The 24695-nt window shown below is 41.5% G+C and overlaps 1 protein-coding gene across 1 annotated transcript in view; it reads left to right on the top strand.

Moving 5' to 3' along the window:
- Nucleotides 1-24695, top strand: part of DPYD (dihydropyrimidine dehydrogenase) — a 1498502-nt gene that overhangs the window by 213776 nt on the left and 1260031 nt on the right. Inside the window, exon 3 of the mRNA XM_040359980.1 lies at nucleotides 17787-17869. Coding sequence (XP_040215914.1) covers nucleotides 17787-17869 — 83 coding nt within the window. The remainder of the gene's footprint in view (nucleotides 1-17786; nucleotides 17870-24695) is intronic.

The raw sequence follows: 24695 nt of genomic DNA, 5'->3' as shown, positions 1-24695 counted from the left end.
CGCCCCTGTTAGCCGGTGCCAGCCTCCAGCCATTGCACTGCAGCTGATGAGCTGCTCCCCTAGGCTTACTCACGGCGGGCGGGGATTACCATTCATGGCTGGCTGGGATGGCACTAGCCAGCGCCACCGACGAGGAACCATTTCCAGCAGCAAGTAAGGCAGCCATGAATATTATGCTGACAGCATCATGAAATACGGCGTATTTTTTTAATATGCAGCATAGCGGCGGGGGAGGGGGGTAAATGTCCTGCACAGTGCACAGGACATTAATACATAAGTTACCATGACCAGTGCAGGACATTTACTCCCCCCCCCCACATGCTGCATATTAAAAAGATCATATTCATTATATTTACATTTAATAATTTTCAAATTGCATCAATGATTCAATTTAAAAATTATTAAATGTAAATATGATGAATATGATCTTTTTAATATGCAGCATGTCGGGGAGGGGGGTGGTAAATGTCCTGCACTGGTCATGGTAACTTATGTATTAATGTCCTGTGCACTGTGCAGGACATTTACCCCCCCTCCCCCCGCCGCTATGCTGCATATTAAAAAAATCACAGACAGTCATCAAAGTTAATAATCTTCAGACTGCATCATTCTGTATGCAGTCTGAAGATTATTAACTGGGATGACGGTCTGTGATTTTTTTAATATTCAGCATGGCGGCGGGGGGAGGGGGTAAATGTCCTACCTACACAGTTGCACTGGTCATAGTAACTCATGTATTAATGTCCTGCACTGGGACATTTACCCCCTCCCCCCATGCTGCATATTAAAAAAAAAATCACAATGTCATTAGGGGAAAGTTCTTATCTTTATTCAGCAGTTCTGAGTCCCGACAATCTAATCTCCCCACGTCCTCTTCTATACAGATACCCTGGCTGAGTAATGTAATTGCCGAGAACCTCTGCACAAGGATTACTCCGCCTGAGCCCGAAAACCATCAAATAGTCCCTGCAGAGTAATCCTTGTGCTGCTGATCCCGGCAATTACATTACTCAGTGTATCTGTATAGAAGAGGACATTGGGGCTCAGATTAAATTGTCCAAACTGCTGTATAAGGATAAGAACTTTCCCCTACCAACTTTAACTACTAGTGTTCCTCCACCAGCTAAGCCACAGTACAGTTTGAATCATGTGTCCGGGTAGAAGGCGGAAGGAGACGCTGACACATGATTCAAACCCCGTACTGTCCGGGTCAATCCTGTACAGGTGGCAACCCTAGGTAAATGTCCTGCACTGGTCAATGGTCATGGTAACTCATGTATTAATGTCCTGCACAGTGCAGGGTGCTGTGTAATGTAAAGGGGGCCAGTGATGCAGGGTGCTGTGTAATGTAAAGGGGTCCAGTGATGCAGGGTGCTGTGTAGTGTAAAGGGGTCCAGAAGTGCAAGGTGCTGTGTAATGTAAAGGGGTCCAGAGGTACAGGGTGCTGTGTAATGTAAAGGGGTCCAGTGATGCAGGGTGCTGTGTAATATAAAGAGGTCCAGTGATGCAGGGTGCTGTGTAATGTAAAGGGGTCCAGTGATGCAGGGTGCTGTGTAATGTAAAGGGTCCAGTGATGCAGGGTGCTGTGTAATGTAAAGGGGTCCAGAGGTGCAAGGTGCTGTGTAATGTAAAGGGGTCCAGTGATGCAGGGTGCTGTGTAATGTAAAGGGGTCCAATGATGCAGGGTGTTGTGTAATGTAAAGGGGTCCAGAAGTGCAAGGTGCTGTGTAATGTAAAGGGGTCCAGTGATGCAGGGTGCTGTGTAATGTAAAGGGGTCCAGTGATGCAGGGTGCTGTGTAATGTAAAGGGGTCCAGTGATGCAGGGTGCTGTGTAATGTAAAGGGGTCCAGTGATGCAGGGTGCTGTGTAATGTAAAGGGGTCCAGAGGTGCAAGGTGCTGTGTAATGTAAAGGGGTCCAGTGATGCAGGGTGCTGTGTAATGTAAAGGGGTCCAGTGATGCAGGGGGGGGGGGCACGTTTAATCCCCGCTATAACAGGCTAATTTTTAAGTTGATCATTTTGTACGGCCCCCGAATGATGTTACAAAAATCCAAATGGCCCTTGGCAGAAAAAAGGTTCCCCACCCCTGGTATAGAAAATAGTTCATTTCAACCAGTTTGGTTCAAATTAAACTAAAACATGGAGTTAGACTTTAAGGCAGATCTTACTTTAGCTGTTCATGAAATGGTTAACATTTTACACCAGAATTGAATATCCAAATGTATGTACATCCAGATAGACAAGTCAGATATCTGTCACAATTTTATAGTGTATATCTTTTGCTTTATTCTTTGCATTAAAGTTATTGTAAACAATTACTTTGTAAAACAACCCATTCAGTTTACAATTGAAATGAAAGTTGTGATGCATTTGCCTATATGTCTCAGTTTAATCCTCCCTGCTTGTTTAAGGCTGTTAATGGTATTTACCCTTCTGCAGCCAGTCCTGTTTCAAATGTTAATTGCTCTAGCCCTGTGTTTACTGGTTACTGTGATTAGACAAGTGGCTCATGTTAATTATGCTGATTGCTTCATTGTGGTAATTATCTCTCTATATGCGGAGCCGAACCGGCTAGATACTGATTAGTTCAAAGAAATATCCTTATTTCAAAGGATCTGTATTGAAGACCCCCCACTGTGTAAGGGGGGGCGGAGATTTGTCATTGTAACAGTTGTAACCACATATAAGCTCTGTTTTTTTTACCATTAAAAGTCTGTGTTGTTCTAGCAGTAAGCCTGGACTCATGTGTGACTTAATGGGCGATCTCAGGAATATTCCTCCTAGTGGAATATTGGGTGATGTTCTTATGGAAGAAGGGAATCTTTGACGGGGATATCATACCGATACCGTCACAATTGGTTGGCAGCAGAGGGATTTTCCCTTCTATTCCCCTTTACACCCGGATTCCAAGCAGACACTGGAAGAACTACTGGAAGTTCGTGGAAGGATTGCTAGCAACAAAACCAAGCGGGTCATCATAGCAGAATTATTGGAGCTAGACCAGGAGAACGGGATTGCAGCAACGCCAGCAGTACAAGAGATGGAGACACCAGTGATTCAGGAAGAGGAATCACCAGCCAACAAGCTAATGAGAGAGAAGCTAGCTTGGTTCGGTCCGAACCCAACGCCGGATGTGGTGCTGAAAGTGATGGACCTGTTAGCGGAGGAAAATAAACAAATAAGAGACGCAGAGCTACAGTTAAAACTGGCAGCAGTCCAACAAGCAGCCGCACATTCTTCAAACAGTGAGTACAGCACAGTAGACGCAAGGAAGATTCCGTTTAGCGCTTTTAAAGCTTTTTATGAAAAGGACTGTGAAATTGATAACTACCTGGCAGATTTTGAGAGACAATGTAACCTGCACCGAATAGCTAGAAGAGAGTGGGTTGCAATATTGTCAGGCAAACTGTCAGGCAAAGCTTCTGATGCTTTCCGGACCGTGCCAGATCAAGATATCCATAGCTACACCCGGGTTAAAGAAGCGCTCCTGGCTCGTTATGCAGTAACCCCAGAGTCCCACCGACAGAAGTTCAGGGACTCACGCAAAACCACGGAAGACTCTTACATGGAATGGGCATGCCAGTTATCCCTGTCGGCCTCTAACTGGGTTAACAGCAGCCAGGCCACCACCGCAGAGGACATTTTGCAACTAATGCTCCTGGAGCAATTTTACAATCACATCCAGACGGACGTCAAAGATTGGGTGAGAGATCGCAGGCCCATGACTCTACCAGAGGCCGCAAAGTTGGCGGATGAATATGCGGATACTCGCAAGACAAACCAGGTCACACCACGGGTACAACCTCCACGACCAACGGTGCCCTCACACCCACCAGCCGCTAGATACCAACCTCCTAACAGACCGATGACATCTAGCCCTCGCTATCCACGCCAGGAGGACAACGAACAACGCTGCTTCCGGTGCAAACAGCTGGGTCACTTCAAGCAGAATTGCCCCATGAACGACAACACCAGGTCAAATTGGTCTCAACCTGGGTACCGCCCACCAGCAGCAGCCCATTGTGTAGACTCGGCTTGGGATCTCCAGGAGCTGGGTCCGGAAGAACCATTGGACACCATTTACGAAGTCCTCACGGTACAATCTGGTATTACGGACAACAGGGAACACCATTGTCAGCTGGTCATGGGCGACAGCCATGAGTCAGAGGGGCCCTGGAGGGAGCTGGGCAGAAAGAGGTACCGCCGGCTACCCCCCAAGAAGAAGAGGTCCTGGAAGCCGTATAACAAGCTGACCTGGGAGGAGAAGAAGCGACTGGAGGAGAGGGAGTCGCAGCGGGCGTCCCAGATGCGGGCCGAGATGTTCGCCAAGGGCCCACCGGTGGCCCCTTACACCACCACCCAGTTCCTGATGATGAAGGACCACGTGGAGAGCCTGAAGGACATGAGCAAGCAGGAGCTGATCCGTGAGTACATAGAGCTGGAGGAGTGCATAAGCCACATTGGAGGAGGAGAACAACCACCTGAGGTCACAGCGGGCTGACCCCCCCAGGCTCCATGAACTGGAGATGGAGCTGGAGAAGCTCAAAGAGGAGAACCGGCGGCTGCGGAGGGAGCAGAGGGTGGCTGACCCTATGGGGCCCTGATCCCCCCCCCCCGGACTCTGAGCACCAGTGCTACAGCATTTCAACAAATATAACTTTTTCTTTTTATGAATCTCCTGTGATTGTCACTTCAGAGCCATAACCTGCCCCTCCCATAGCGGGACACCTAGACGGCGGCGCACAGACCCATTCGCCGTCTTCACACTGACTTCTGGTGACTCTGCAGATCGCACAAAGACTTGGGGACTGAACGGCGTGTGATCTGACGACCCGGTGGCATACCTGAGTCTGAAGCCGTTGCCAAGGGAGGTCAGTCACGCCAAACGGAGTTAACCTCGGACTAAAAGCTCTGAACCCGTCATCCCTACTGGACCAGGGAAGGTCCAACCGGGTTTGCCGGAGCAGGGAGAAAAAGGGGGGCCATTGTGATGCATTTGCCTATATGTCTCAGTTTAATCCTCCCTGCTTGTTTAAGGCTGTTAATGGTATTTACCCTTCTGCAGCCAGTCCTGTTTCAAATGTTAATTGCTCTAGCCCTGTGTTTACTGGTTACTGTGATTAGACAAGTGGCTCATGTTAATTATGCTGATTGCTTCATTGTGGTAATTATCTCTCTATATGCGGAGCCGAACCGGCTAGATACTGATTAGTTCAAAGAAATATCCTTATTTCAAAGGATCTGTATTGAAGACCCCCCACTGTGTAAGGGGGGGCGGAGATTTGTCATTGTAACAGTTGTAACCACATATAAGCTCTGTTTTTTTTACCATTAAAAGTCTGTGTTGTTCTAGCAGTAAGCCTGGACTCATGTGTGACTTAATGGGCGATCTCAGGAATATTCCTCCTAGTGGAATATTGGGTGATGTTCTTATGGAAGAAGGGAATCTTTGACGGGGATATCATACCGATACCGTCACAAAAGTCAAAACAGTTTTGTATAGATATATATTAAAAAAATCATTACCAATCCCCCCCCCTTTTTTTATAATAATCTACTGAGCTTGCTAGAACCACCTCTGGTGAGAGTTTATTCCTCATTTTCACAGCTCTTAGTGTGAAGAAACCATTCCGTATATGGAGATTAAATCTTTTTTTCCCTCAACACTAAGTTCACTATATGGACCACTTATGTATTTGTACATGTTGATCATATCCCCCCTTAATCTCCTCTTCTCAAGAGAGAAAAAATTCAGTTCCTCTAATCCTTGTCAGGTCACCCGTGGCCAGGTGACAAGTGCACCCCGTTTAGGTCAGGGATGCACCACAGGGTAGTGAACCCTATAGCCGACTGCTGCTAACAGAGAGGAAGCTTGAACCCAAGATCACCCAGGGCGCTGAGTCTAAGACCCAGTTTTGTGTTCACCAGAGCCTCTGGTGGTGAGGATGGCCTTGGCCGCAACTGGATCCAGGTCGCGACCCCCGAGATCCCCTAGGTCACACTCCGCAGGGAGAGAGGGGAAGCAGCCAGCAGGACAAACTGTGGTGATGGGTAGGCTGAGGTCAGGGCAACAGGCAGACAAGGGTAACCGAGGACAGGCAAATGGTCAGGGGCACAGGCAATCAGGAGAAGTCAGGGACAAGCCAAAAACGGTACACAGGAAGCTGATCGTAGCACACTTGCAGACAGGAACTAGCAAATTACACTGTTGAACAGCACTGCAGGCCTGTAGAGCAGCAGTTAATATAGACCTCCTGGGATGGCCTGGGTGGGGCCATACAGGAAGAGGAAGTGATAAAAAGGGAACCAGAACAGGGTCAGGCATCTAATGAACAGATGGAAAACACAGGTAAGCTGCCAGGCTATTGCATATCCATGACAATCCTCTGACCTCATAGCTGAGTTCCTCCATGCCTCGTATACGTTTGTTTGCCCATCTCTGCACTTTCTCCAGTTCCCTGATAACCTTTTTGAGAACTGGTACTCAAAACTGAACTGCATATTCCAGATGAGGTCTTACCAATGATTTATACAAGGGCAAAATTACATCTTTCTCTCTGGAGTCGATACCTCTCTTAACCACTTAAAGACCGCCTAACGCCGATATACGTCGGCAGAATGGAACGGCTGGGCACAGGCACGTACATGTACGTCGCCTCTAAGAGCCCAACCGACCCAGTCCGAAGCTCTGTGACCGCGATTGGTCACAGGAGCTGAAGAACGGGGAGAGGTGTGTGTAAACACACCTTGCCCGTTCTTCACAGTGGCAGTGTCATTGATCGTCTGTTCCCTGATATAGGGAAAGACGATCAATGATGTCACACGTCCAGCCCCGCCCCCCTACAGTTAGAAACACATATGAGGTCACACTTAACCCCTACAGCGCCTCCTAGTGGTTAACTCCTAAACTGCAATTGTAATTTTCACAGTAATCAATGCATTTTTATAGCACGTTTTGCTGTGAAAATAACAATGGTCCCAAAAATGTGTCAAAATTGTCCGATGTGTCCGCCATAATGTCGCAGTCATGAAAAAAATTGCTGATCGGCGCCATTAGTAGTAAAAAAAAATTATTAATAAAAATACCATAAAACTATCCCCTATTTTGTAAACGCTATAAATTTTGCGCAAACCAATCGTTAAACGCTTAATGCGATTTTTTTAATATACCAAAAATGTGTAGAAGAATACGTATTGGCCTAATCTGAGGAAAAATAAAAAAAAAATTATATCTTGTTTTGGGACATTTATTATAGCAAAAAGTTAAAAAATATTGAATTTTTTTCAAAATTGTCTCTCTCTTTTTGTTTATAGCGCAAAAAATAAAAACCGCAGAGGTGATCAAATACCACCAAAAGAAAGCTCTTTGTGTAAAAAAAGGATGCCAATTTTGTTTGGGAGCCACGTCGCAAGACCGCGCAATTGTCAGTTTAAGCGACGCAGTGCCGAATCGCAAAAAGGGGCAAGGTCCTTAACCTGCATTTTGGTCCGGGTCTTAAGTGGTTAATACAAGAAAGGACTTTGCTCGCTTTGGAAACCACAGTTTGGCATTGCTTTCTATTATTGAGCTTACAATATACCAAAACCCCCAGATCCGTCTCCACTCTGGATTCTCCCAGTTGTACTCCCCCTAGTATATATGATGCATGCATATTCTTGGCCCCCAAAATGTTTTTTATCTTTTTTTTTTTTTCTTTTCACAAAATTGTCATATTAGCAGGTAAATTCTCACACACAGCATATGCATACCACAAATTACACCCCAAAACACATTCCGCTATTCCTGCTATGGTGATACCACATGTGTGAGACTTTTACACAGTGTGGCCACATACAGAGGCCCAACATGCAGGGAGCACCTTCAAGTGTTCTGGATCATAAATTACATATCTCATTTCCTGACTACCTATTACATTTTTGAAGGCCCTGGAGCACCAGGACAATGGAAACGCCCCAAAAATGACCCCATTTTGGAAAGAAAACACCCCAATGTATAATCTATGAGACATAATGAGTCTTTTGAACATGTCATTTTTTTTCTACAAATTTTTTGTAACACACAGTTGTCCATTTATACAATATTTCTAAAACATAGCATGTACATACCAAAAATGACACCCCAAAATAGATTCTCCTACTCCTCCTGAGTATGGTGATACCACATGTGGGAGACTTTTCCGCAGCCTGGCCACATACAGAGGCCGAGTATGGCTGAGTATCGCCGAGTATGACTGGGGGTGGATGGGATGGCTGAGGATGGATGGATAAGTATTGCTAAGTATGGATGGCTGAGCATGGATGGGTGGATAAGTATGACAGAGGGATGGATGAGCATGGATGGATGGATGAGTGTGGGTAGCTGGATGGCTGAGCGTGGCTGGAGGGATGGCTGAGTGTGGATGGATAATGCAGAGGGATGGATGAATGAGTGCTGGATTCGTCACTGAGCAGTGCTGTGGGCACTACACATCTCTCCCCTCTCTCACACTGTATGGAGAGGGAAGAGAGAAACCGGACATGACGCTGCTTTGTTTACATGTGATCGCTTCGTCATTTGACGGAGAGTTCACGTGGTAAACGGCCGCTATCAGCGGCCATTTACCATGATTCCTGGACACGACGGTCGCGGATACTCCCGTGCGTGCGCGATTCTGAGAGGATATCAATGTATGCCCTCCCAGAATTTTCGAGCCGCACTGTAGCCATCATTCGGCTATAGTGCAGTCGGTAAGTGGTTAAACCTCATTTTCCACATAGTTGCCCAATTAGACAGTGCATTGAGGTTGGATTGTAAATTGGAGACATCCTGTAAGGACGTTAATCCACTGCATAGCTTGGTGTCATCTGCAAAGACAGAAACTGTACTTTTAATCCCAGACCCTATATCATTTATAAAGATATTACAAAGTAAGGGTCCAAACACTGAACCTTGGGGTACACCACTGATAGCCTTAGACCAGTCAGAGTAAGAATCATTAACCCCTAATCCCTTGTACCTTTTCAAAATATTTCCTTGTTCACATTCAAGCTGTATATACTGTATTTGGAAACAATTCCATGTATTTTAAAATAGATACAATTATTTACCCAGTTTATTATCCTCTGAAGTACACATATCATTGCTTAAGAACCTGTGTTGTAAATCTTGTTTTACAACAAACCCACTGTCACTATAATAAGGTTGCAATCACACTATAGCAGCACATGTACAAAAGTGTGTGATTTTGTGAACTTTCACAAAAGGCACCAAAAATATGTGTCAGCCTTGTGGTACCATACATTATTATTGACACCCTTGATGATACAAGGAAGATGCAGGTTTCGCATGCAAAGAAAAAAAAAAGTAGACAAGCTTCTTTGCCATGTTCAGCATGCATAGGGCAGCCCATTGAAATAAATTGTATTTTTCAGGGCAGATTTATTGAAGATGACAACGGTGAACAATGCCGGTATGATTTGTGTTGAAATGTGTAGTCTCCATCAGAAGCCCATCTGACAGTGGGGTTGATTTACTAAGGGTAAATTCACGATACCCTACAATTGCAGTGCAAGTGCATTAGGAAATGCAGTCACTGTAGATGATGGGGAAGATCTGAAATAAGGTGAATCTCTGCTGATTTTATCATCCAATCATGTGCAAGCAAAAATGCTGTTTTTTTTTTTTCCTTGCATGTCCCCCTCAGATTTTCAGCAACTGCACTTCCAAATGCACTTGCAGTGCACAGTGGATTTGCCTTTAGTAAATAACCCCCAATATGTCAATGCAGAAGCAACACAATTAAGACTGAGATAGTACTTTGTCACCCTATAACAGGAAGTGTCTGAACAAATCATTCATGGCAGAATCATCATGTATTATTATACTGAATGTTCAGATTTCAAGATATTAAAATCACTGTTGCAACAAAAGTTAGTGATTGTAAACCCTCTTTATTTTTTAAATAACAAGCAAGTTATACTTGCCTGCTCCGTGCAATGATTTTACACAGAGCAGCCCCAATCTTCCTCTTCTTTAGTCCTCCACAGTGGTCTTGGCTTACTTCTGCCAAGTGCCCACCATAGCACGCTTTTTGCTATAAGGGCATTCATGCAGATTCCCTCCTGAGCCAGCTCTGTGGGCCAGATTCACGTAGAATCGCGGCGGCGTAACGTATCCAAGATACGTTACACCGCCGCAATTTTTTGTACGCAAACAACGTTATTTTTTAAATTTCGACGCGGGAACAACGGCCATATTTTACACAGCAATACGATTGCTGTGTAAAGTTAAGGCACCAAAAAAAACGACTAACTTTGCGATGGGAAACTAGACTAGCGGCGACGTAGCGAACACGAAAAACCGTTGGGGATCGCCGTAACTAATTTGCATGCCCGACGCTGGTTTACGACGCAAACTCCCCCCAGCGGCGGCCGCGGTATTGCATCCTAAGATCCAACAGTGTAAAACAATTACACCTGTCGGATCTTATGGATATCTATGCGTAACTGATTCTATGAATCAGTCGCATAGATGGAAACAGAGATACGACGGCGTATCAGGAGAAACGCCGTCGTATCTCATTTGTGAATCTGGCCCTAGGTTTCCATAGACATACAGAGAACGTCTTGGCCCTGCCTTTCAGACCCCTTTCACACTGAAGCGTATTGCAGGCTCTATAGCGTTAAAAATAGCGCCTGCAATACGCCCTTAAAAATCTGTCCCTATTCACACTGGAGCGGTGCGCTAGCTGGACGGTAAAAAAAGTCCTGCTAGCCGCATCTTTGGAGCCGAGAAGGATCGGTGTGTTTACTGCTCCTCCACTGCTGCTGCCCATTGAAATCAATGGAACAGTGCGGCTATACCGCCCGCAATTTACCGCCCGGGCGGTTTTAACCCTTTCTCGGCTCCTAGCGGGGGGTAAATGCGCCCCACTATCGGCCGAAATGCGCCGCAAATCTGACCAATAGCGTTGGCGGTAAAAATAGCGGCGTTTTACCGCCAACGCTATGGGCGGCATGGTGTGAAAGGGCTCTTAGAAAGGAAAATAATTTCAAGAGAAGCTTGAGAAGCTTAAGTGAACATATATGTATAGTTTGTGTACGTTCTGCTTAAGACCCTACTTGCACTATGATGCATGTCATCAAGCATTGTGCATATGTATTTTTTTTATAAAAAAAAAATGTGTGGGTTGTTATGATACGCACATAGGACAGACCATTAATTTGAAAAGGTTGCCCTACATGCAGCATATTAATTTTATACATCTTTTTTTAGCAACATGCCTTCTGTGTTTTGCTGCCCTTGTAATGCATTTTTCTGTGCATGTCTGCTTGCTGCTTTTGGGATGCCATTACCAATGAATAGCACCAAAATCATGACAGACTATTTTGAACATTTCATGACCATGCGCTCAATCATGCAATTTTGCATGCATTCACAGGCTGCATTAGCATGAGTGCAGCCTAATACAAATATAATATAGTGAGTGCAGTGTTCTCTGGTTCATTTAAATAAATATAAACTGATATTCAAACCTGTTAGGTACATAAATATACAGTATGATGTTATGGTCCGGGTGTTCATTGACAGAGTACTGCTTATGTACTTGTGTTATGGAGATTTGAAATGTGTTGTGCTGTACAGACACAAGTGGATGCAATCAGAATATCTAAACTCTTCTAGTGTCTATGGAAAAGCATGAAGTGCTTAAATACTTCACTGCTGCTTGACTAGTAAATGCTTTAAAATACTGTTTTGTGTTAGGAGGGACAAAGCGATTCACAAAAAAACCCATTTCTATTAGTGCAGCTGAATTTATTTTCAGTACGTTTAAAGCCACACACGGAAGACAGATGTAATCCAGCCTAGATTTGTATTTCTTAAAAGAATTTTCGAGAAGTGTAAAATGAGCCAAAGAAAAGCACCTGCTTTGGTTTCTCACAATAGAATTTCTTGAAGGATTAACGTTCAGAGGCCAAGCTGCTAAGGTGATTTCTTGTGTTTAAGATGCATACAGAACACTGAATCCTTTCCCCCTACTTATCAAAGACATGTCACATCATACTGAAGCTCAAGAGACTGTATTTCTCATTTCATAGGCCATGGAACAGCTTTCACAAATTTGGTTGGCAGTTCTTTCCAAAGAATGCATGATCAAAGACAGATATTCAAAGCATTTTCTAAAAAATATTGTTATATTCATTGCATAATGTCTTGCTTCATTGTTGTAATGCATGGCCCAGATCAGATTTCTGCTGCTAAAAGTATGCTACCCTGCTCTTTTTGTTATTTGTGTGTGTGTGTGTGTGTGTGTGTGTGTGTTTGTGTGCGATTCTTTAAGAATTTTCTTCCATGATGCATGTGAAGATGTGGAGATTTGTGACCATATAAAAGTTCCTTTACTGGATAACTTTTTTCTTCCCTTCTACAGCTTTACTGTTAAAAAAAAAAAAAAGCAAAATGTTTCAGTGTGTATCATATTGCCTGCTTTTTTGTTCTTCTGTTAAAATTGAACCCCTTCAGCTTTTCAAAAAAATGAAAAATACATGGGTGATGAGCCAAACACAAAGTAAATATAAAGGAGCTATTCAACTTGCTATATCTGTACGCCTATTCCTGATATTTATACAGCCCCGTGAGATGGTTCAGTCAAGCTGGAGAACTGACTTGTCTTTACTAGGGCTTGTACCTCCCTCATCCTGTGACTGGACAGTGAAGAAGAAGCAGCAGCAGACCTATGACCAGTCTGCTACCTGTTAATGGGTTCTTTGTCAACCCATGTACATAAAGAAAAACTGGTTGGATCCCTGTGCTGCTCCTCCTACTACCGTATAAATATTGTCCTCCGGGGATTTTTTTTTAATAAACCTATACCTGCATTAATTGACATTTTGCCTATTTTTTTTTTTTTTTATAGTTTTATGAAGAATTTAAAAAGACACACTAACTCATAGGTCACATTTCCTTTTGGTAACAGAAATAACAGACAACAACAGTTGGATACATAGATTATAGGCATAGCACACCTAAAACTTTATTAAGAATCTGCATTAAAGCGGAGTTCCACCCAAAAATGGAACTTCTGCTTTTTGGAACCCTCCCCCCCTCCGGTGTCACATTTGGCACATTTCAAGGGGGAGGGGGTGCAGATACCTGTCTAAGACAGGTATTTGCATCCACTTCCGGGAATACTCTCATGTGTCCCTGCCCCTACCCGCACCCCCCCTGCTGTCTTCTGGGAAACACACTGTTCCTAGGAGAGAGTGGGGGCCAGTGACGGCGCGTCGCACTACTCGCACATGTGCAGTAGGGAACAGGGCAGTGAAGCCGAAATGCTTCACTTCCCTGATTCCCTCACTGAGGATGGCGATTGCTCGTCCCTCGGCTGCTGACATCGCGGGCGCGCTGGACAGGTAAGGCCCCGTACACACGACCGAACATGTCTGCTGAAACTGGTCCGCAGAAATGTCTGGACATGTCCGCTCGGCCAAAAGCCCTCGCATGCGTCGAAGTGATTAGACGCATGCGTGGAAGCATTGACCTTCCAGGGCCGCGCACGTCGTGTATCGTGTCCGCGCGGATTTCTGTTTGATGGTGTGTACAACCATCAGACAGAAATCTCTGAGCGGACATGTCTGATGAAAACGGTCCGGCGGACCGTTTTCATCGGACAGTCCGTCCGTGTGTACGAGGCCTAAGTGTCCATATTTTAAAAGTCAGCAGCTGCAGTATTTGTAGCTGCTGGCTTTAAAAAAAAAATGGGGCGCAACCTTCGCTTTAACTACATGTGTAAGCACTGTAGAAGCCAGTTAACATGAGATAGTAGACCTACAAGCAATAGGTTGGATTTGATTAAACGAATAGTCATTGGTGCCCACAAATAAAATGAAAAAGAAGGAAGAAAAGGAGAAATAGAGGAACAATTATAGGCAGAAGGGGGATACATAAAGGTGAGTGAAAAGAGAGGGGCAGCTAGGTCCATGGTGGTGTAGGGCTATTGGAGACATTTTTCAGGAATCTTTAAATAGATAGCAAGGTTGGAGGCATGTAGTGCATTATCTATGCTGTCCAGACCCTATGGAATGTTTGCATGGATTCATGTAGTATTGTTAAAAATTTTAATTTACAAAATTTTCTGCTTAACCTGTTGTACCGTTGGTATAGCTGATTTCTAATCCTTTGCTAAGGTCTAGTTAGAAGCAATGAAGATAAGTTACAAATGTAAATTGGAAGATAGCGCATCCCTTAGAATGTAGGTTAAGGAGGGCCTCCCAAGAAATCTTCCAGGCGCTTAAAAATGATGCAGCTTCTTACAAAGTCTTGGTATCTGACTCATTCATCTTATGCAATCCCCATAATGCATTCATTAGAGGCATCATTCTTCAATTATGTGCTAGAGCTAAATGGCTCTGAAACCAACAACTTAAGCACCTCTTAAAATAAACCCATATTCTAGAGACCAAGAACCAAGGTTTCACTTAAACAGGGGACTCCCTTGGTTCTCTCTCACCTTGGGTATGAATTGTGCAGATTTCTGTGAGAACTCATGCTTTGAAACTCAACTACTGTGCTAATGAAAACTGAGTCAGGAAATATCTTGCTAGGAGAGTCACTACACAATGCACTAAAGCTAAAATAACCCATCTCCTACATCCAACTAATAACCACAAAATCCTTAGGCCATTGCAGACACCTTTGCAGACTATTATAGTTCTCTCATTAATCTGCACAATGTCTCTCACACCCCTCAACCCTCTGAATCGGACATATTCCTGTTTCTATCAATGCGACTGATTCACAGAATCAGTTACGCATAGATATTCCTAAGATCCGGCAGGTGTAATAGTTTTACACTGTCGGATCTTAGGATGCAGTACCTCGGCCGCCGCTGGGGGCATTTCTCGTTGAAATGCCGCTTCGGGTATGCAAATTAGCACTTACGGAGATCCACGAAGCGGTTTCCCTTCGTGAAGTCTCCGTAAGTTGTTAGTTTGCAAACGCAAAATTAGGGCTACTTTTACAAAGTTTAAAGTTAGTACACCATGTAAAAGTAGACCATTCTTTCCCACGACGCTGTCAATTTTTTTTTTACATTTTTCGTCCCATTAGATTGGGCACGCCTTGCGCCGGACACATTTAAGTTACACAGCCGAAAATTTCTAGGTAAGTGCTTTGTGGATCGGGCACTTAGGTAGAGATTTTGCGGCGGTGTAACTTAAATAGGAAGATTTAAGTTAAGCCCGCTGGCTGTGGATCTGGCCCACTATTTCAAAGTCTAAATGCGCCTTTTACACCTAAAATTATAAATCATTTGCCAAATGGAAAATCTCCTGGTCCAGACAAGTTCACTAGTAAATATTATAAACTGTTCCAGACTATTCTCACCCTATTTCTTAATGTCCTATATCATAAAGTGGCCATGATTATCCTTTCCACCAGGAATGCTAAAGGCCTATATCTGTCCTATACTGAAAATGGAAAGTAAACCCACTTCAGGCTTTACCTTTCAACAGAGATCGCAGAAAATCCAACTTTTTGCAGATGTTATCTTATTATTGACCAACCCAGCCACTTCTCTATTGAAGGCTCATCAGATTTTAATGGTCTTTAGTAATCTCTTATTCTTGATCTAGAAGTAGACCGGTCTGAAAAGAGCCAATTGTAATCATCTCTTCTCTACACAGATATCGCCTATATGGATATCAATTTATCCTCCAAAACAAATCTGTTGGTGGATCTGAATTATAAACCACTTATTGAAAAACTCATGAAGCAAATGGTGTCCCTGGTACAATTTAACCTGTCAAATTCTATATCTGTTCAGGAACCTTTCTATTCTCCTCCCCTCCCTAGGACCGCCCATTCACATCTTATCAAACATAGAGGAGCTGGGGGCATAAGATATATAGATAGTATTGGTTCTTCTATCTTAGTCTGCCTTGACCAGCTTAAACATTGGTTCCAACCCACTCCAGATATTATGTTGCTTTATATCTATCAATCATTGGTCCCTGGAGAACACATCTATCATTGGCTGTTGATTGACCTCTGACGACTGATATCTCTGAAATCATTACCATATTCAACTCTATATCTTTCTAATAGCCTGTGGACTCATAAGGGTATCTCGTTGGTTTAAGGTTTATATGATGGAACCACTCTTAAGAGCTTTGGCGCACTTGAGAATGAATTTGGCCTACCAACAATATACAATTTTAAATACGTGCAAATCACTTATGTAACTTCCCAGATATGACAAAGTATTCATCTTCCGCCGCTTTATTTTACTATATCTTACACGCTAAACTAAGCTTTCATAAATCTTCACCTTTTGTACAGTAGGAAGCAGACCTCTCTACTCTATACACTAATACCCAATTGCATGGAGCCCTTTATACTGTCTATAAATCTTTGCATTGAATAGATCACTGGGAACTTTTTCTTTTCAACTCTTCACAATACTCTTTTTGCTGGAGAGAGTGAGGGTCCACAGGCTCATTGAAGAATATATTATGACATTATAAGCACCTAAATAGTTTCTGAAGGAAATATTTTCAATTTATAGCAAATATTACTGAATTATATTAACACCTACCATGGCCTTGGCAATATTAAATCTGGGAATAGACAGGTTCACCTCATATTTCCACACTGTCATCTCCCGCATATTTTTAGCTGTTGGAAAAACGATTACTAGGCCCTGGAAATGGCAGTTAGCACCTAGTTTTTCAAAAACGATTGAGCTTTTTAAAACCAATTTTTGTATATGAAAAATTGTTAGTCATTAGATGAATAAATACCCACTATTTGTAAAACCTTGGATTAACTGGACAGATAAGATGTCAGACACCTTTCTCTGATCTTTCTGCTCTCCATGTGTACTGCAAGTTTTAGTTTTGAATAACTTTGTTATAATTTTTTTATTCTTTTACCAACCCCTTTACCATCTCATACGGTTTGCTATATTTCACCTACTAAGCATTGTTTGTACTTATTTGCACAAAACTTTAAAACATTTTATTTAAAAAAAAAAGATTCAGTTGACTCTGAACTCCCTCCTAGCTGCAAAGCCCTGTTGTAGAAGTTTGCTGTGAAATAAACTGAATTTTATCTACAATCCAAGCATAGTCTTACATTGTGATCCCAAAATCCCCTAATTGATATCTGCATAATGAAATGTTTATGCACAATTGTACTATTATGTGCTATAATATTATCAATAATATCTCAAATGTTTTCATGTTTTGCCCACTTAATACTGAATTAGCATTTGCACGCATTATTTATTTTTACTATGATTTCTAGGGTCCTTACCAGGACACTTGTTCATAAAGGGTCCCAGTTAAAATATGTTTTCCATATTCACATATTCCCATTAAATGCAGCTATTTTGAAAGTATGACTTTTATTGTCACAATCAGGACATAAGCTTAAAAAAAAATCAGTTTTCTATAAGCCTTATTTCATAAATATTTCTTCACAAAATTTCTGTTATAGGGCAGTCAAATACTGTATTTCTAATAAATCTGTATTTCTAATAAATCTGGAAAAACATGTATATTTTTCAAGTAGCAAATGCTACTACTTGTTGCTCTCCTCTACCTATTAAAATGAACATAGACCTACTACAGAACGGGTGGTTCTGTACTGTGATATACTACATAAACTGTTGTCCATTTTATTATCTTCCAGATGTGACTTCAGATATTGTCACTTATATAGTATATGTAGTTGGTCTACTAAATCAAAATTGTATATGAAATTTACAGATTAGTTTATATTAATTAGAAATATGTTTTTTTGCAGAGTTGTGAGAAACTGGAAAATAATTTTGATGACATCAAACATACGACTCTTGGAGAACGAGGAGCACTCAGAGAAGCAATGAGGTAAGTCTGGGTTGCCATGGCAACAGTCATCCATGTGGTAAAGCAAAAGTCATTCTTCATTATTGGGGGAACAAATGAGTTCATTGCCACCATTCAGCTCTGTTCTCCAAGGTATTAATTTGTCACTGGATAGGTTTCCCTTGAGGCTCCACTTTGGCTTAAAGCTGCATAAATAATAAGCTTCACTGCGCTGTAAAAAAAAAAAAACGAAATGTTTAATTGGTTGCTTGAAATGCTTAGGGTTCCTGTGAATTATATTTATTCTATGAATGAATACAAATTCTTATATTCCACAAGGAGCATAAATGGCACAGACTGAATAATTTAGCTAAGCTTTGTATTTATTAAAAATAAAGGAAACTATTTCATAGAACTTTTTATTATGTGTTTTTTAAAAAAAATATGTGTGCAAGTCTTGTTGAGTTTTTAATTCTTTACAATGAAGTAGGTCTTGAATTACAATAATAGCTGTGCAGTCTTGTAGAATCTACTCTCTTTGGGACAGAAGTATTAGGACTGAGGTGACCATTTTAGAGTTCAGTACTTTTGGATAGGTACAGACACAACATAGGATTATCCAACAACTGTGTTTGAGTGAATTTCATCTATAGAGGAGGGCATAGTAGTTAGAATATCTTAAAGTACTAAATCCACAACAGTAAAATCAGTATGGGAGAATGAAAACTCCTCATACAAGCTTTAAGCAGATACCGATACAAGTCACAAGAACGAGCTAACTGCTGATGAAAAAAGGTATTTAGCAGTTTATATTTACTAAAACTCTTGCATTTCCATGTTCTGTGTACTGTGGGAGACCAGATATAATGAATACAGGGCCCTGGGTTTAGTTACACTTTAACCTATCCAATACCCACTTGTTGTTTCCACTCTTTGCTAAGGTGAATCAATTAATATAGTGTGTGTGTGTGTGTGTGTGTGTGTGTATGTATATATATATATATATATATATGTATATATATATATATATATATATATATATATATATATATATATATATATATATATATATATATATATGTGTGTGTGTATATATATTACCTAGGGGTGGGCTTGGAGTTAGCATAACTGTTATTAATTTTGCAAAAGGTTGCCATGATTCCTATTTTTTTGTGTTTTCTTGTGTTTCTCGTACATTGTGATGAAAAAATTATGAAACTTTGGTTGTTGACTGTTTCTATTCTGTGTACATAGGATTTTATTTGCTTATCAGTGTTTATAAGTGTTCTCCCAGCAGGGACAGCCCCCCACCCCCCCCTCCCCCACCACAAGCTAAATATACCTGAAAGCATGCTGCATTGTGCCTATCAACATAAACCCTCATATGTATGTTGATGCTTGTAGGTAAATGTTGATGTCTTATTTGAGTAGCACAGAAATAGGCAAAAAAAATGCCAAACTTAAAACATAATGTATCATTAGTTTTTTTTATTATTTACTAAACCAAGCATTCATCTAAACTGTATTTCATTTATTTTACCTCCCCCTCCCTGCCTAGGCCAATTTTCGGCTTTCAGCGCTGTCACACTTTGAATCAAAATTGCGCGGTCATGCAACGCTGTACCTATACACACTTTTTGTCATTTTTTTAGACAGATAGAGCTTTTTGCTGGTGGCATTTAATCACCACAGTTTTTTTTTTTTTGCTAAACAAAAAAAAAAATGTTTTCTTAGTTTCTCTTATAAAATGTTGTAAAGTAATTTTTCTCCTTCACTGATGTGTGCTGATGAGGCTGCACTGACAGGCAATGATGAGGTGGCAGTGATGGGCACTGATAGGCGGCACTGAAAGGCAGCACTGATTGGCATCACTGGTTGGGGCTTCACTGATGATCATTGCACTGATTATCAATGCAGATCCCCCCCAGTGAGATTCAGAGTGAGCAGAGGAAAGCTGATAACCGGCACTTCCTATTTACACTGTGATCAGCTGTTATTTGGCACAGCTGATCACATGGTAAAGAGCCTATGTCATATGCTCATTTTCTGAGATATGCGATGCGGTGTGTCCAAGAAACACACCACACCACACCTCCGATAGCCACACTGCAGGGCGCACAAGCAGCTTGTTCTGAGGGGAATCATATGACATCCACTCAGAATGGGAAGGCCCCCACCCAGCCATCATTCTGCTGGCAGGAAGTGATCAAAATAGTAAGCAGTATGTTTTTTTTATATTTACAGGGTATAATTAATAGCTATGTAGCTGTAAGTGTTAACTTAAACGTATTATTTATTATAGATAGGGCTAATAGAGGGAAATGTATGCATTTTCAGTTTTATTAAAGTAATCCTCTTGTTAAAAGTAAACTGTCCAAAACAAATTGCGTGCAAAAGTAGAGTGTGAATACCTACATTTCCTGCTTCTGATGTCACCAAACACTACTCATTTGCTAAAGATTCATCCTCTGAAGTCTCTTGGCATAGCATGGTTCTCTGCAGTGCTAAATGATTCATCCCATCAGCCTCCACATCACCACAGAGGAACCACCATTGAGTGCAGAAGGGGCACAGAGCACCAACCCTGGACATGTTGGTTCCCTAGGAGACTTCTGAAGATGATACCTCCTCAACGGAGCAACGTTGGGCAGTGCAAGCAGCAGGGTAGTATTTACAATCAACAAAGCAAAAAACCCTAAGGTTGGCGCTGCGCTGAATTAATTGAGTGATTAAAGGTGTAACAAGAAATTAATAATTGTGTTAGTGAAGAGCAGCTAGCATTAAATTGTGTACCACAATCTTACAAACATAAAAACAAAAAAAGGAATGCAGCGCTAATAAATGATGAATCAACAATATGAGTGAATAATTGATGATGTTAGCATAAAAAAATGAAAAAAATATATATATTATCTCCCCAAAGAGTAAACAAATTGAGAAGTAAAAAAAAAGAGAAAATCACCAAGCTGTAAAAAATCCAGAAATTAGTGAATGATTGCACTTGATTTTCTCATAAATATCCCACAAGTGAAAAATGTGAAAAAACTAAAAAAAGAAAAAAAATGACACAGAAAGTCCAAAAAAAGTTCCATAAAGGTTTCCAAGACGGTGAGGATAGAGTGATGAGAGATGAAATTTCCACACTACACCCGTGCCTGTAAGAATGCCTGCTTACCGAAATTAAAGACTGTATCTCACCAGTCTCATAAAGCCTCTGGGAATTGAGGTATCCCACAACCCATCCACCTGAATGATCAGAAGGCTCAGCATAGAATCCAAACGGAACCGTGCATAATGAAAGAGAAAAGGATTCTCATAGCGTATAACGTTTTAAAATCACAATACGTATTTATTAAAGGTTGCACTTACAATTAAGTAGTGTATATTGAGCAGTAACAAGCAATCACAAAAAGAAATCCTCCTCCGTTGCTTCAGTACTGCGATGCTTCCTCGCTACCAGGACTCACACACCGCTGGCGTTCAGAGCGAAAGCGCGATGACGTCACAGCAACCCGACGATCGTTTCGTCTCAATAGGACATCTACGGGGGTTTGGCCGGATGGCGACGTCAGCGCGTGCAGTGTATAAATAGCAGAGGACTCCATCTTTAAGATGGGAAAGACATGCAAAGGCCCTAGTATGCAACTAAGGGAAAAATAATGTAATTGGTAGCGGGAAAGAGAGGTCATTCCGATCATTGCATATAGCTAATCGGTCAAAATAAATTCCTATAGTATAAATTCTTATAACATATAAGAAAAGGAACGCGGAGGTGTGTTTTTCAAATGGTAGGATAGCATCGGGTAGCAACAACTGAATCTAAACGGAGAGGATCAATGATATGTCTTAAATTAATACAATGTAAACAGTTAATATGCATTCTGGTTTACAAATTATATATGCTTTAATTACAGTTTAGATTAAATAAAAAATTATGTAGTTAATACAACGGTATATTAACAAGTCCATAAAGGACTGTATATAGACATGCTTGCCAGTGCTTGATCACCGGAATGCATATATTACTCATTGGGGCATCAAATTTGCTTTTGCCGTACCAAAACAGAGTGTATCAGTGACTAGTGTGCCGGTGTTCAATCACCGGAAAGTATGCAACAATCAGTACGGCATCAAGTTAACTGCAACCATACAGAAGTATAGTGCACGCCAATATTTATCAACAACATACATGAGTATAATAAATTATTAATAATAAAACCATATAAAATTAACCCTAAATTAATCATGGGTCACATAATTTTTTTAAAAAAATTAATTAGAAAAATTGTTAAAAAAATTATTAGATAAAAACATTTATATTAGGAATTATTAAGGAAACAATTAATATCCCAATCGACATTTAGTCCGAAGGGAACGAAGGATTTTAAACAAAAAATCCAGCGAGTTTCTAACCTCGATATGGCACGAACCATATTGGTACCTCTCCAATGAGGGCGGATGTTATCAATAGCAAAAAAGCTGGTCCCCTTCAGATCTCTCCCATGGTATTTGTCATAATGCTTAGAAAGATTATGTTTTGGGAACCCGCTCTTAATCCTACCTATATGTTCACCAAGGCGGATATGCAGTTCACGTTTAGTGCGACCCACATATTGCTTCGAACATGGGCACTGTATCATATACACCACATACTTTGTCGAACAGGTCATAAATGATTCGATCTCATGTGTTTTCCCAGTGACTGTAGATTGAAAATTCGTACATTTTCTTTCCTTGAAGGAATTGACCTTACAAACACTACATTTCCGACATGGAAAGAAGCCCTTCAGAGATTGGAAGAAAACTAAATTTTTAGGGGGGTCAATGACGTTAGGTGCTAAGTTCTGCCTTAGTGAGGGTGCCCCTTTAAAAATCAGGAGTGGATTCTCAGGGATATGTGCCCCCAGGATCCTATCACTTCTAAGTATATCCCAATGCTTCCTCAGGATTTTTTTAATTGAAAAGTGCTGGTTGGAGTATCTCGTAGTCAACGACCAACTGAATTTGTCCGAGGGAATAGCATTTATTCTATTATTCCTTGTCAGGAGGGAATTTCGATCCATCTTTTCCACTGCAGTGATCGTCTCGTTAATCTTCTCCTCTTGATATCCTTTATTTAAAAATCTTGATTTTAAAACATTAGATTGTTCCTGGTAGTCAACAATTTCTGTACAGTTCCGTCTAATGCGCTGAAACTGACCCTTAGGTATTGCTGTAAGCCAGGAATTATGATGACAACTCGTGGTAGGGATAAAGGCATTCCGATCGGTCGCTTTAAAAAAAGTGTTGGTACTTAATTTTCCATTTCTTATAAATATATTTAAATCCAAAAAATTAATATGAGAGATACTGATGTCATGCTGTAGAGAGATTCCTCTATCATTAGAGTTGAGTCTAGAAAAAAATCCCTCTAAAGATGTAACGTCACCCTCCCATATCACTATCACGTCATCTATGTAACGTTTCCAAAGGCGCAATTATGGCGGGGCCTGCACATCGATCACATCTCGCTCCCAGTAAGCCATAAATAAATTGGCTAGACTAGGAGCGAATTTTGCCCCCATCGCTACACCACAGATTTGAAGAAAGAAAGTGTTTCCAAACCAAAAATAATTGTGGGTAGCAGCAAATTGTAATAACTCTAAAATAAACTCCTTTTGTAAATGAGGTATATTAGATTCCTGATGAAGATAAAAACTGACTGCCTCCAGACCTTGTTGATGGGAGATAACAGTGTAAAGAGAGGCCACATCCGCCGTGGCCAGAATATAACCCTCCTTCCATTCAAAATTCTTCAAAAGATTCAAAACTTCAGTGGTGTCACCTAAATAGGCTGGAGTGGCTTTCACCAGTGGTTGTAAAAAATAATCTACATATTTGCCTATTCTGGCGGTGACTGAATCGATGCCGCTAATAATTGGGCGGCCGGGGGGTTTAACCAAATTTTTGTGAATTTTGGGTAAGTAGTATATCACAGGTACACGTGGTATAATTGGTATAAGATGGGCATGCTCTTTTTTATTAAGGATCCCTTTTTGGAGGCCTTGATCAATGATGTTAGCTAATGCCTTCCTATATTTAGCTGTTGGATTAGAGGGCAAAGCCATATAGGTTAGAACATCAGACAGTTGACGATTCATTTCCTCTATATATTGGGACTTATCCAATATAACGATGCCCCCACCTTTGTCGGCAGGTCTGATTATTACATCTTTCCGCTGACATATCTTTTTAATATTAGTTTCAATTGAGAAAGCACTCCTGGGTTTAGTGACTTTCAAGGACAGAAGGTCCTTAGTAACAAGTTCCTTAAATACTTGTATAGCTGGAGCCACAAAACCAGGGGGGTTGAATAATGATGCATTCTTCAAATTGGTATGCTGGATAGGGACATTAGTAATCGGTGTGCCACTATCCATGGAGGCTTCAGAACGTCTCATCAGTGATGAAGGAATCTTGTGAATAATTTGAGTACTGTTCCCTATCGGATTTAAAATGAAATGTCTCTTAATATTCATTTTTCTAATAAATTTGTTAATATCAATAAAAGTTTCAAATTTATTGAGTTGTCGGGGGGGGGCGAATTTGAGGCCCTGACTTAAGATACTCTGTTCGCCCACTGTTAAGGAAGCTGAACTGAGGTTAAAAATACCAGCTAAGTCCGTTAGTTTCCTCTCTTTGGCCCGGATTCGCCTCCCCCCTCTGAGGCCTCTCTGACGTCGTACTCTTTCTTGCTTTGGCTCCGTGTCATGGGAAAAAAACGTGGTGGATTAGTGCTATCAGATTCACACGGTGAGTCCACATAATAGTCTCTTTGGAATGGTGGCTCATTCGGATACTGTGAAATAACCCCATTCTCTTCCCAGGG

Source organism: Rana temporaria, chromosome 7 (assembly GCF_905171775.1).
Source record: "Rana temporaria chromosome 7, aRanTem1.1, whole genome shotgun sequence".
In the NCBI taxonomy this organism is placed as follows: Eukaryota; Metazoa; Chordata; class Amphibia; order Anura; family Ranidae; genus Rana; species Rana temporaria.
Note: the sequence above shows the minus strand (reverse complement) of the source record. Positions and strands in the feature narration are given on the sequence as shown.